At 50.1% G+C, this 15036-nt stretch overlaps 1 protein-coding gene across 1 annotated transcript; it reads left to right on the top strand.

The window, feature by feature from the left end:
- The first annotated feature begins 1124 nt into the window (after positions 1-1124).
- LOC120850408 lies at positions 1125-2720 on the top strand. The gene has a single exon (XM_040222884.1). The coding sequence runs from the start codon at positions 1125-1127 to the stop codon at positions 2718-2720; it is 1596 nt and encodes a 531-aa protein (XP_040078818.1).
- The last annotated feature ends 12316 nt before the right edge of the window (positions 2721-15036 follow it).

Here is a 15036-nt window from a genome sequence, read left to right as displayed (position 1 = left end):
GATTCCCTCTGCGGGGAGGATGCACGTGAGGAGCGAGCTGAACCTCACACCACAGCTTGTCTCGGCGGAGACGATTTACGATCGCGCGCGGGGTCGAGATGAAAACTTCGTACCCGCAGCGGCCGGATGCAGCCGCGAAGATCAACAGCTGGGAAAGTGGAGACGGACAGAACGAAAGCTGGAACGCTACCGATCGGAGAACGAGAAAGTGGCTCGTCTGTTTGGAACGTGTGTGTAGTGTGTGTAGTTTAAAATAAAAGTGTTGGGGTTTGTTGAGACTGATCGATATCTCGGAACGCCAAGAAGCAACAATTCCCTCAACAAAATAATTGGTGCCGAAACCCGGGACAGAGACTACTGCACTGCAAATGAAGCCGACGAGCAACGTGTGATCGAATCGCCAGCAGAGAGAGAAGAGAAAGTAACGACTGAACGAGCGAAATCTGGTAATCAACGGCAACATCTACGATAGACCGACACAAGCAAGCAGCACTGCAAGCCAGGACTGAACGGCAATGGACGTCCTCAAGAAAAAACGAAAAACGCATCGAACGCAAGTAACGAGGCTCCTCAGCGAGGCAAAGGATTTATTACAATCAGCTGCGGCGACCGTCGATGATCTCGATATATTGATCGAACGTCTAAGCCTCGCTCGGGACCAACTCAACCACGCAGATGCCGCGATCGAGTCGTTGATTTTCGAAAAAGAAGCAAAAGCAGAATTCACGCAAGGGATAGATTATTCTCACAAGATCGTCACGTGTCTAGCAAAGCTCAAAAGGAAAGTGAAAAGTCCGGAGGACAGCCAACGAACAAGCGGGAAACCGAACGAAGAGCGGGAAGCAAGAAAGGTGACATCAAAAATCAAGCTTCCCAAATTAGAGCTCATCAAGTTTAACGGACACCGAAGAAATTGGCAGCCCTTCTGGGAGCAATTTCAGACCGCCATCCATGAAAATCCGGAACTATCGTCCTCAGAAAAATTCAACTACTTGAGGTCAGCCCTGACTGGTGATGGAGCAGCCGCCATCGAAAAACTGCACCCAACCGCTGAATGCTACGCCCACGCCATCGAGCTCCTGCAGCAGCGGTTCGGGAACCAGGCGGAGCTGATACAGGACCACATGACAGGGCTCATGGACATCATTCAGGTGCCGTCATCGCGCAGCGTCAGAGCTCTGCGGCGGGTCTACGACAGCGTCCAGGCTCACATCCGGGGCCTTCGGGCGTTGGCTGTGACGGATCAGTCATACTGTGCCATGCTCTACCCGGTTCTGCTTCGTGCGCTTCCGGACGACATGAGGCTCGAGTTCAACCGCAAGATGTCTTCGGGGAACGCCGAAAACGCCACCGCCGGGAGAACATCAGCAACCGACATCGGCTCCGACTCAGCAACGGAACAAGGACCCGTTAAGGAGGTGCGCGCGCTGCTGAACTTTCTCAAGATCGAGGTGGAGAGCCGGGAGAAAACATCCAAGGAACAACCCGAAGACGCCGGCGGTAAGCCTGCACATTGTTTCCCCATGCATGAACATCCGAAGAGGCGCCTAAACAACGCCAAGACTCGGAACGCAACCGCTACGGCCTTGCATGGCAGGATGAACAGCATGGAATGCTTTCTTTGCAAATCAAAGGCGCACAGCACACCAGACTGTAACGCGAAGATCGAACTCAAGGAAAAGAAGCGCAGGCTGCAAGCCGATCGCAGGTGCTTCCGGTGCACAAAGCCGAACCACACGGCAAGAATGTGTCGCGGCATTCTTCGTTGTGACAGGTGTGGAGGAAGGCATGTATCCACTATATGTGATCCAGACTACTTGCCGGGACGAGCTGCCAGCGGATTGGATGAAACGCGGAAGAAAGTCAAGACTCCTCTCAACCTGCATGTGAGCGAGAAGGGCAACAAACCGGCTGTCCTTCTGCAAACGGTTACCGCGTGGGTGGAAAGCAAGAACAAAAGAAAGTTGGCGCGCATTTTCTTCGACAGCGGTAGTCAGCGCTCCTTCATTACAGAGGAGCTGTCAAGGGGTCTTGGTTGCAAGCTTCTCGGAACGGAGGTTCTTACAGTCGGAGTGTTCGGTGGTAAGACTAGCGAACAAACGTACCGTAGAGTTCAAGTAGTTTTGAGTAATCGTCTAACCGGCCAGACATACGAGATAGACGCCCTCGAGACGCGTTCTATCTGCGAACAAGAACTTCCAGGCCCGGATGAAGACATCCTGGTGAATATGGAGGAGCTCGGACTAACGGTCGGTGACGACCTGAACGGACTCGAGTGCAACGGAGTAGGAATCCTCTTAGGATTGGAGCACTACTGGGGATGCGTTACGGGAAGAGTCCGTCGACTGAGCGAGAACCTGACGGCAGTGGAGACCGCCTTTGGTTGGGCAGTACATGGACGTTCCCAGGCGACTGCAGCTGTTGTCAACTGTTCCCAAGTGATCGTCCTCAGAGCTGCCGTGAGTGACCAGGAGAACACGGCTGTCCTGAGAGGATTTTGGGAGCTTGAGAGTATGGGAGTTGTGGACGCAGAGGTCCATGATCACTCCGATAGCGACATCATGCAGCGCTTTGAGAGAAGCATCACCAAATCTGATCGAAGATACGAAGTGAGCCTCCCTTGGAAACCTGATGTAAAGCTTGATTGCAACCGAGAGATGGCTTGGAAGAGACTCGAAAGCCAACGAAAGAGGCTAAGCAAGAATCCTGAGCTCATGTAGAGATATGATCAGGCAGTCCGGCTTTACGTCGAGAACGGAATGGCTGAGAGGGTCGAGAGAGACGATAACTCGAATGAACGGGTGTACTACATGCCCCACCAGGCTGTTCTGCGAGAAGGCAGCAGTACGACAAAGATGAGAATCGTTTTCGACGCGTCTTCGCACGGAACGAACTGCAAGTCACTAAACAACAACCTGGAGAGCGGTCCGAACCTGAACCCAGAACTTGTTAGCCTGCTTCTCAGCTTCAGGCAACACCCGGTGGCACTGGTTGCGGACGTCGAAAAGGCCTTCCTTCAAATCGAAGTAAACCCGGAGGATCGCAATGCTCTGCGGTTCCTCTGGTGCAAAGAAATTCCTCAACCGAACCAAACAACTCCGGAGGTGGAAGTCTGTCGTATGACGAGGGTCATTTTCGGAGCCACGTCCAGCCCCTTGCTGTTGGCCGCGACCCTACGACATCATTTCAGAGAAATGGAGAGCGTATTCCCCAAGACAGCAGAGCGACTGGGTAGATCGGTCTACGTTGACGACCTGTTGACGGGCGCGGAAAGTGAAGAGGACGCCCGGACATTCTGCAACGAGGCGATCGAGATATTTGGAGCAGCGGGGATGAAGCTCTATAAGTGGGGCTCCAATAGCGCAGCCCTGTCGAAAATGCTTGAAGACAGGGGTCCCGATGAGAGACCATCGGGACAACAGACGGGTGTGTTGAAGGTACTCGGTCTGTTGTGGAAGCCGAATGAAGACAGCCTTTCCTTGTCGACAGAACACGTGATTGATTTTGCCCGCCAACGAAGAAACACCAAGCGTTTCGTGCTCCAGACGACAGCACGACTGTATGACCCCCTTGCTTTCCTCTCCCCCTTCGTGGTGCGAGCCAAGATCTTGTTTCAGGAAATCTGGAAGCTGAATCTGCGCTGGGACGATACACTGCCGGAAGAGCTGATGAGTGGCTGGAGCAAATGGTGCGACGAGCTCACCACACTTCAGCAAATTAACGTGCCCAGATTCTACGACAGCGAGCGGAAGGGCAACGTTGTACATCGAACGTTGCACGTATTCTTTGATGCCAGCACCTCCGCATACGGTTCGATGATCTTCATCTGCTCAACGGATGACACCGGAGAAACGACCGCGACACTCTTACTGGCTAAGTGCCGCGTGTCACCCCTAAAGGAAATCTGCCTTGCTAGGTTAGAGCTCATGGCATGCTTGATCGAATCGAGGCTGTTGAAGTACGTAAGGACACACCTCGAAACCAAAGTGGATGAAGTTCACTTCTGGCCGGATTCTATGATCGCTCTGCACTGGATTAGGGGAGAGCCATCCAGGTGGAAGACGTTCGTGAAAAATAGAGTACAAGAAATTCAAGCAAACAACGAGGTAGGCAATGTGGCGCCACTGCCCGGGGAAAGAAAATCCTGCCGACCTGATGACACGAGGGCGGTCCGCGGATCGACTGCTGTCTGCACCGCTCTGGTGGAACGGTTGCTACTGCCTGCGACAGAGTGGCCTGGGGAAAGTGACGAGGAGCTTTCCCACGACGGGCTCGAGGAGAGGACTCCAAGAGCAGAGCTCTTCGAGGTAACTGCAACTGTACCGGAAGAGTTGCTGGACATCTCAAGGTTCAGCTCGGCCTTGAAACTCCACAGAACAACGGCCTGGATTCTACGGTTCATCTATAACCTCAGATCGTCAGAAAAAAGGATGGGACCACTGACCGCCTAGGAGATCCACGTAGCGCAAACACACTGGATAACGAGAGCACAAAGACCAGCGTTTGCCTCCGATATTGATTGTGCAGCAAAAAGAATGTCGCCCCCACCTGGGTCGCTCTTGCGTGACTTTCGCACTTTCATCGATGAAGAGGGATTGCTGAGGATCAGCGGTCGACTCCAGTCATCGAACCTGACGCAAGAAGAACGCCACCCCATTGTACTGCCTAAGGAGCATCGATACTCAACGTTGCTGACTATCGACGCCCATCGCCAGGTACTGCACGCGGGAGCCAGGGACACTCTCGTGCAGCTGCGCGAGAAGTACTGGATCCTCCGCGGAAGACAGCTGGTAAAGAAAGTAGTGCGTGCGTGTGTGACCTGCCAGCGATTCAACGCGACTCCTGCAAGTGCTCCAACGGGACCCTTGCCGGCGGATCGTACAACGCGAGCGGACCCGTTTGAAGTAGTGGACACAGACTTTGCGGGACCCCTGTATGTTAAGGCGAACGACCTCACCAGCAAATGTTACGTCTTGTTGTTTACATGTGCGGTTACCCGAGCGGTACATTTAGAGTTAGTGACAGACATGTCGACAAAGAGCTTTCTGTATGCCTTTCGCAGATTTGTGTCGCGGAGAGGGGTATGCCGCGTCATTTATTCGGATAACGCTTTGACATTTAAACGGGCCTCAAAAGAACTAAGGGAACTGTGGAAGACACTCCGACACCCTGATGTGATTCAGCATTTTGCCAATGCTGGCATAGAGTGGCGATTTATTGTCGAACGAGCGCCATGTTGCGGAGGTTTTTATGAGAGGCTCGTGCGCTCAGTAAAGGTGTCATTGAGGAAGGTGATCGAAAAGAAATGCCTGGGCGCAGATGAATTGGCCACGGTTCTCACCGAAATTGAAGCCGTGGTGAATTCGAGACCATTGACCTTTCTATACAAAGAGGTGGGAGAGGGCGACCCTCTCACGCCTGCGAGCTTTCTAATCGGTAGACGGCTGACGGCGCTGCCGGCGGCCGGGGGAGAGCCGCTCGCTTCGACACCGGAGACACTTCGCGGTCTGTGGCGAAAGCGAAAACGGATCCTAAATTTATTTTGGGGGACGTGGGGGCCGGAATACCTCCGAGGACTGAGATCTGCGTATGCTAGTCACCAAAAGCAGTCCCCTCCGCCCCGAGTGGGCCAGTTGGTCCTTTTGAAAGAGCCACTTCCACGACTGCTTTGGAAGCTTGGAAAGGTTGAGAAGGTATTTCATGGACGGGATGCAAGGGTTCGTTCATGCGAGATTCGCGTACATCGCGGTACAGTATTGCGAAGGCCAGTGCAACTAATCTACCCCTTAGAAATGACGGAACTCTAGAATGTGCTCGCGCCCATTCGGTGGGGAGTGTGTTGGAACTTTCGCGAGGACGGCATTGGATTCCCTCTGCGGGGAGGATGCACGCGAGGAGCGAGCTGAACCTCACTCCACGGCTTGTCTCGGCGGAGACGATTTACGATCGCGCGCGGGGGTCGAGATGAAAACTTCGTACCCGCAGCGGCCGGATGCAGCCGCGAAGATCAACAGCCGGGAAAGTGGAGACGGACAGAACGAAAGCTGGAACGCTACCGATCGGAGAACGAGAAAGTGGCTCGTCTGTTTGGAACGTGTGTGTTGGGGTTTGTTGAGACTGATCGATATCTCGGAACGCCAAGAAGCAACAATTCCCTCAACAATGGGTCCGTCGCAACTCTATCGCCGTCCGCCGGTTTGGCCGCGGACGATGTGTTGGCAGGAACCGCCCCCTTCTTTACGTCCTCTGCCTCCACCTCGTCCATAAGAAGTTCGGCGTTTGCCTCGTTTATTTCGGACCCCGTGGCCGTTGCGTAGGTCTTGACCAGGATGCAAGATAGACAGGTGGGGAAACGGCCTATAGAAGCCTACCGCAGCGCCGTGATCGGATTGTGTACTCGTCTGCTTGCGGGTACCCCCTATTTGTGACAGATGGCGCTGCGGCGAGAGGAAAAAAATCGGAATCGGATTTGTGTGGAACTTTATGGGAAAGTGCGGAAAATAAACCAAGAGCACGACATTTCTCCATTGAAAATACACAAGACACCATCTCCGTCAGTTTAGCTGGTCGCCACCGGTCGCCCACCCGGAGTGAGAGTTCGCGGTGCTCCTCATAGATGGCGCCACAGAAAAAGAGAAAACCGAGGGGGACACAATCCGGTCGCTTATTTGGCTCTCGTTTCCCCTCCTGTCTATCTTACACCCTGGTCTTGACACAATGATCGGTATCATCACCAAAACGGTGGCGGGCACCACACGTTGGCTCGTGGTCAACATGGCGAATGTGACCAGTGCATTGGCAGCGCAGGCAGAGAGGAGCCCTACCCGATGTGACGACAAGGGTTAGCACTCCGGCAACACGTAGCATGTGCGGCAGGTCCTCCAGAGTGAGCCCAGGCTTCAGCCACATAACGGCAGTGCGCTTCATTGACCCGCATTCCAGGAAACCCTGCACTCGCCAATTCCTGGCTGCGACCTCTTTCACCTTGCCATAAGGTGCAAGGGCCTCCCTCACGTCGTCGTCCGGGATATGGTGGAGCAGCCAATGCAGCTTCATGCGTACCGCTCGGTCGCCAGGGTCGACGACGATGCAGCGCCGTTCTTTGGCGATTAGGTCGGCTGCCGCCAGGTTCCTCTGTTCACTCCATGGTGTTTTGAAGGTCACGGCCCAGTCGCAACTCATGTGGTACACCCCCAAAGCGGCAACCTCGGAATGCAGTGCCAGACAATTCAGGGCGTTACGGAAATCTTCTACGTAGTGTAGACGGCCTCTCACATCGGCGTGCAGAAAAACGGTGTTGAGCACCACAGGTTCAGTAAGCACAGCCGGCAGGTATACTGGTAATCAGTTGTTCATCGTCCTTTCTGACACCACGGCCCGACAGGGCCGCTGAAGCCGCTCCAACGGAGCTCGTCATCCCGCGTCCGTTCACGAGGGTGGGTTCGGCCACGGACGCGCTTGCTCGGAGACGCGCGTGGAAATACACATTAATGGGACAAACTAATACTTATACACATAAGGTTTGTCCTTCCTTTTTTTTTTTTTTACTAGGGATATTTTTTGTTTTGAGTACCTAATTTCTGCGGTGCGAGGAACTGAACTGTGCTTTCTGTCATTCTGCCGAAACTGTGGAGAACAGGAATAACAAATGCCTATGCGAATACAGAACTAGATTGGAACGTTAACATCCTATAAATAAATTTGTCTCGTTGGGTGGAACTATAGTAATAAACAAAAGTCAGCGCACTCAAGCAACCCGTAAGGTTAAACACTGCGACAGCTGAATTGTGACGTCGGAGCCACTAAGGTGTCATTTCGAAACAAATGGACTGAATGAATGAGCAAGTGCGCGCCATGCAGTCAGCATATATGCCTTTCGCATTCAACCGAGAAACACACCGGAAGAAAAGTCGACAGGATTCTGGAACCAATTAGGGTGTATTAAGTGGAGAGCATTTCGCGATCCTGTTAAACATATTTATTGGACACAAACTAGGACTGCCTTGTGGTAATTAAAAAAAAAAAAAGATAAAGACTGAAAATCGCGTGCCCGATTTTGAAATCTAGGGAACGATGAAACTGCATCTGTATGCACCAATCTTTTCCTGTCGGTGGTATGCCTTCCTGAGCGTCTTATGTAATATTATTGGACACAAACTAACATCATGTTGTGATCACGAAGATCACTTTCGAAATCGCGCATTCATGTTTCAAGTGTGTAGCTCCACCTTATAAACCTTTCCGGAAATCCCAGAATGCCTCGCGGCCAACGGGAATTGTGTGGGTGCACCGATGTACGGCCCTGCCGGCTCGAACGCCTCGCATATTCTGGTACCGACACGGTTATTTTTCTCTTATCATTAGGAGCTGAGAACGCTCACGAAATAAAGCGAACACAAAAAAGGTCTTCATGTACACCGCTTTGCTTTCCTTCTGCCTTCTCGGTGTTTTAAAACCACGAAATGTTAAACCAACATCAACTTCGTCCTCGGAACCTGGTTAATCCCCAATGTCGTACATCCGAACATCACAATGCGTCAAGCATACGGTGGGGGAGCCACATATTTCCGAAAAAATAGTATATTTCACGCCTGTGGTTTTGCCGGCTTAACATCCACCTCCCTTTATTGGTTTTATCGCCCGCGAACATCTCTGGCATAACTATCAAAAACACATTTTGTTTAATATTTCAATTATTAGCAGTTTCATGTTTATGTTGCCACGTGCCATCATAATGTCAAATGAGGACGTATTGTCCCGTCACGGCACAGTGTCACCACGTACCGTATAAGCATATACTGGCAACTCCCGCGGAGCGCGAGCGAAAAGTGATCGCAGCGCCGATGGCGAGCTTAGAGTCTCCGCTAGCAGACGAACTTTCCACAACACTTTGGTTTTGCCTGTGTCCGTGCGAGCTGACCAATGAAAAAAAAAAATTGTCACTTGTATTCGCTGCTTTGAATGTTAAAAAAATAGGTGCCGCCCCTATCAGTGAAGGACATCTGTTTCGCGTGGGAAACATGTTACAGCTTTTAGGGTGCAATTTTGGGGCTCTTCTGAAGAAAACACTCTGTCACAACTTAGATAAGCCAGGCGAAACACGAATGTACCTTCGCACTGCTTTTTTTTTTTTTTTAAAGGGGGAATGTACAAAATTTCAGAATATAGCTAATTTTGAAGTTTACTGTACTTATCAACCCGTTCGTATTGTAGTGGCGATTCCCATTTCTGATGAAGATCTTGCTGATAACCGTTTCGTCGAATAGGCGAGCTGGATAATCTCAGTTAGATTGTCTACGGATGAAGAAGCAAAGGTAATTTCGGACCACGCATATTACTGCCATGTCAGTATGCTCTGGAAGAAGTCGAGTGTGCAGATGCAAATTTGATACTATTACTGAAATGAATAAAAGCGCAGTTACAAAAAAGAATACTTCTTGCGCATGCAAAACAAGAAAAGAGGCGAGTGTCGTAGCGCAAATAAAGGTGATCTCGGTTACGTTATACACGGTACACAAATTCCGACTGTTAGCTCCGGCACTACTAACGTCTTTCACATCTTCCACAATAAAGGCCGGCACCCGTTGGACTGTCTTGCAACCTCTTCAATTTCTCAAACTGTACTAAGAAAGAACACGGCGGCGACGCTACGCCGCCGCGTTCTTTCTTCTTCTTGCTTTGATGTTTCTGTTCCTTTGCTTTTTTCTCTATTTTATTTGCGTGACGATCAAACCATCCCGTATCTTGCTTTGCGTTCTTTTGTTTAGTGTTTACTCTCTTTCCTTCGCTTTGGCGCTTACTACCGCCGGTTCGTCTGCTACGGTCTGCCTGGACCGTACGTGGCCTGGACATTTTGAGGACCGTGTGTAAGTTTGGTGCTGTTGTTGTTTTCTTCCACTGTCGTCTGCGATAAGCTCCTATTTTCGCCTTCGATTGACTTTCTATTCCGAAATCTCCATATGTGCTTTTTTGTTATTTATTAAATATATTAACAAGCAGCAAAAAAAAAAGGGAAGCCTCTTTCTTTCTTTTTTTGATCAGTTTCGCCGCGTTGTTTCGCCTTGTTTGCTGTGCACTCAACAACGACGACGACCAGCATACGTCCTAGCGATGCCCCGACGCGCGTGCGATACCCAAGCTGCTGCTGCTGCTGCTGCTTTTTTTTTTCATAAGCGCCGCAAAGATTGTTGTTGTCGAAGGAGGTCTTTGCTGGGTCATCTGTATATTTGTATCGTCTACTATTTTCTTTGTTTTATTCGCCGTTGTTTCCGACTGTTCCTTATTTCTTTTTATTTTCTTCAGAGATGGGGACCCCATCTTTCCTACAAAGTAGGGAAAGTGTTTGTACCGTCATTTTTCTCGTTACTTTTTGTTTTTGTTATGCTGCAGAGGCTGGTGCGCTTGCTCTAGTAATCTTAACATGTTGTTTTGCGCACGTTTTAACTATCACCTATTTAGGTAAGAAATTCTGACAACCCAGTCTCTGACGGATCAACAGTAACCTCTTACGAAGTAGATCGAGTAACTAAAGCCCTTTTCTCCGCTCCCCAGACGCGCTTCAAACACGTGTGATTCCCTGAGTGGCGTTTGTGACCGCTAAATAAATTGCCCTATCTTTGTTTCTGCGCGTTTTTATTTTATTGTCGTTTCAGTTGCGATCAATGGATTGCTCTTTGGAAGCGGACCGGCCGTAATAAATTGTTCCAGCTGTTGGGCGAGCCCTGTTTCGTCACGAAACAGGGCTCGCGAAGCTCGAGGACGTCGCGAAGCCTATATTTTTCCATTGCGTCCTCTGCTTCCACAGACTCCGAGTCCGCTAGAGGCGCAACTGTCGTGTTCGCCACAGCTCCCCTTGCGTTTTCGAAGGAATTTCCAGTATTGTCGAAGCTATATCGTAATTGGTGTCACTTGACGTCGTGGCATCACCTGAATCACGGTGTTACCCGACGTCACTAAGTCATGTGGCGTCACTGTGCAACGTGACTAACATGACAATGTCACATCATGGTGTCAGCTGACGCCAGGTGGCAGGTGACGTGATGCGCGGCGTGACGTCAAAGTAATGTCAAGTGGCGTGACTTGAGTGACGAATTTTTCGTCGTTATTGTCACGAATGACAATTGAAGTGTCGTTATGACTGAAGAAAGTAGACGTTTAATGGGACGAACTTGTGCCCAAAGCACAATAGAGAAATGCTAGCGTCGCAGACGTGGACGGCGGCGAAACAGTAGAATCGAACGCTGGGGCGAGACTGACTCCGGCTTGCCCGGAGAGCCTTTTGTACACGTGTGGGCTTCTGGAACAATCGGCAGGGGGTTCGGAGCGTGGAAAATTCTAACTTCGATTCAGCAACACGGTTCTCGAATTTACCAGAACATCATATGTTACAGAGTCAACAAAAATTTGTACCCGCGGCAAGACCTCGAACAGTGGCCCTTTCCGTGAAAGGCAAGCGCGATAACCGTTAGGCCTAGAGCGCGCTGCTATACTTTGTCAGCTGCGCGCTGGGCAATGTGGAGGACAGTTGTCGGCACATAATCCGCGAAGTGTCCCCCTAACTTCTATCGCAGTAAAAAATATTCAAACCATAGCCCTAAAAACGGAGACAGGCTTCAAAAAGCGTACGCTCCAGGGGTGATTGTCTATAAACCACGCGTTCATAAAATTTACTGGCCCGAATACGCGCAACAGCTGCGGACAAAGTTTCGGAGGAGAGGAGTTTCTGCTTTAAGTAAAAAAATGAGCGTGTTGGTAACAGTATGTAGGCATGACGAAGATGCATAGAGAGAGGTAGTAATAATGCAGTTCAGCTTGCATCACACCTTCGATTTGTCATATGAGCTCGATTCCACCGATGAAACGGGTGAATGGCAAACTCGGTTGGCAAGGAAAAAGTAAGACGCAAAAGCGAAATGAAAAGCGTGAAGCAAAAGCCTTGCAGAATATCGTAAATTAACTGCATTGTGAGTCTGTTTATACAATCGGAGGTTATTCAGCCCCAATGGACGTCTGGTTTCTCAGCTGTAGACGAGCAATTCAGCCACTGCAGTACAACCTCTAGCCTGGGCTCTTTAACGTGAATTACCCAGTAGAAATACACGACCGCACGCCGGTACGATGTTGATCCAGATCGAAACGGGCAGGGGTGGGGAATGCACCCAGGATTGCTGGGCTCTGCAGCGCGAGCTTTCGCTTCGCGTGCTCCGAGCTGGTATGTGCTAGCCCACTAGGCTGCGGAGAAACTATGTGCACGTAGTTTTCCCGCCGAGTAGGACTCACCCACGGGTGGCGCCCCGCTCCTATTTGCCGCCATAAGAGATCGTGTGACAATAGCGACAAACGGTGGTTTTCTTGTAGACATTCACGATGTGAGCCTTCGTACATAAACGATTGCTCCAAGATGAAGTAGCCCCAACGTACTCTCGGCATTAATATTTTCAGGAATTTTTGAGCTTGAATATCACCAACTATTTACAAAAAGCTATGATATGCTTCCTTATGCTACATACATCTTTCTTCTTACTTGGCCCAGATGCGTGATCTTAATTCTGCTGAATTCTCGCGCCTCTCCTTTTGCCAGCACTAGATCCGTTTGATTTATCTACACTTCTAGCACCGGTGCAGAAAAGTGTAGAACAGTAATTCCGGTATGTGTATTCAGATACGACCGGAAGTACGCCGTACTACGCTTTTCTGCGCCGGTGCAGGAGGTGTAGGCATATCGAACGCAGCTACTACAGATGTTTGTGAGATGAGGGATACAGTTTTTCTACGCTGTTGCGGCCGTCTTGGATGGCGGGACTTGTGACTGTAAACATCGTTTTGCTCTTGTCACACTATTAGATGGTGGTCGTGTATTGAGGCGTAAATGCCACTCGTTTTTGATTTTACCTCGCTTATGCTTTTGTTTACCTCTTCCGGGTAGGAATGTATTAGTTTTTTTCGTTGTCCATATTTTATACGCGAACCATACGACTTGGCACCAGTGTTGCCAACCGTAGGGTAATTACCCTACTTGTAGGGTATTTTAGGCATTTTTGGTACATTGTAGGGTTTTAGGGCCGTCCGGCCATTTCCCTGCCAAAAGTAGGGTATTTTCAGACGTTGCTTCTTCAACGGCAAGCGTAATACAAAAAAAGTAAAAAAAGCTGATGTACAAACTTTGCATAACTTTACAACCCGTGTGCTGCCACACCACGACATCATGCAAAACGAAAGTATCCAAGTTAGAAGACGTGCTAACAGAGTGCACCACACGCCAAGTCCCTCGATGTTTTTTTCTGGAGAGTTTTGGAAAGCTGGAGCAAGTGGGAGGGGAGTTGGGAGGAGGTGGAGTTGCGCATATGGAGTTTGGAGCCAGAAGAGGGTATCTTCCCAGTTTAAATGTTCCCGCCAATTTTTTTCTGATGACTCTGGTCCATCCGGTAGCCCTTGTTACACCTGCGAAACGCGTGGCACCGCGGGCGGAACCAGGCCGAGCCCACCAGAACCGACAGCCACCTGTTCAACTGGACTTTTAAACGCGCTGGCGTAAGGTGCGCATGCTGCAAATAACCATAGCGGGAACTACCACTCGTACTGGGCGCTTTTTTTGTTATGGCGCATTGCAATTAACTCTCCTTACCACGCCCATAGAGCGCTGATCACGGATGATCGACGAGTCATCGAATGATACTTTAGCGAATACGGAAGAGCCGCTGGTTTCCTATCCTCCCCCGGTGTAATAGCCTAGTTTGTCGAAATATTACCTTAGTTTGACGAATCCCTAGGCGGTTCACCCAAAGAATAAGCTAATATACCGTTCGGACTAGCTTCATTTTGTAATGAGCCGCCTTGCCTGTCGCCGCGAGTGCTGGTCCCACGTAGCCCAGTTTTTAATTTTATGACTAATCAACTAAACATGTTGGTTGTGGATGTCTGTGCGCTCGAAGCAACACTGTTGTGCTGATGCTACACAGCGCGCATGCAAGCATGGTCTTCTAGAATAACCCAGGTATGCGCGTGCATGCGTGCTTTGTCGCTTTGTACGGTATTAATACAACCCTATATCAGCATAATCCATGCAACAGCATTATTTGAACAAAGATTTGCCTCGTAGGGTAAAACGTAGGGCAATAAGAAATATTCGTAGGGTAACGTAGGGTTTTCTGGACGCTGGCGTGGGGTATTTTCAAAAAATAGGTTGGCAACACTGCTTGGCACACGAGTAAACGAAAAAAGTCTTTCTGTGTAGATATGAAACTACACGTGGCAGCTTTACGCAGTTTATTTTCAACGTGGTTCGATCTCTATTGATCACAATCGAGGATTTAGTCACCTGTCCTGATGCAACTCGGTGCCCAGATTGGACAAGAGTAGTGAGTCGGCGTTCGGCTGAGACTTATTATCAATCAACACCTCACTGATTGAAAGTGAGCCGCAGCCAAATGCAGCCTTCGGTTTCTCCCGTCGAAAAGTGTGTCAGAAACAGACGAGTGGTTTTTGTTTGTTGTTGCCTCAGCTGAAGTGAGCGTGAAAATGCGTGAGAGTTTCATCTACTTTCCCAAAGGAAATAAGCGGCAGTGTAGAAAAATTGCTCGGGAGCATTTTTCGATTTCGTTTGGTGCCAAGACAACGTGGCGTTTGTCACACCGGTGGGTCCAGACACTGAGGCACGATTAATCTGGGATGTATCAGTCGTCTACTATACTTCGTGTCACCGTAACTTGGCAGAAAGGAAACGCTAGCGCGCCGTCGGGCCAATCACAGCGACTGAGCCAGATCACGTGACAACCTTCACCACAGGTACAGGGGAGAGTGTGTAACCCAAAAAGTTGGAGATCAATGTTAGGAACCCCCCCCTCTTACCCTCTTTTTTGGTGTCTCCCAGCAACACCTCCTAGATAACAAAGCCGTAGGGGTGGATAAGATGACGTCATCAAAGAAGGCCAACGCTGCTTACGGATTGGACACGACGATTGCGTCAACGTTCGGCTCAAGCTTGACTCGATGCCGAGCGCTGACGCAGCACTCGTTTCCATGCTGCGTCTAGCGTTG

This window comes from Ixodes scapularis, unplaced genomic scaffold, assembly GCF_016920785.2.
Source record: "Ixodes scapularis isolate PalLabHiFi unplaced genomic scaffold, ASM1692078v2 PGA_scaffold4__175_contigs__length_147842914, whole genome shotgun sequence".
Classification (NCBI taxonomy): Eukaryota; Metazoa; Arthropoda; class Arachnida; order Ixodida; family Ixodidae; genus Ixodes; species Ixodes scapularis.
The sequence above is the reverse complement of the archived record's forward strand: the minus strand, read 5'-3'. Positions and strand labels throughout refer to the sequence as shown.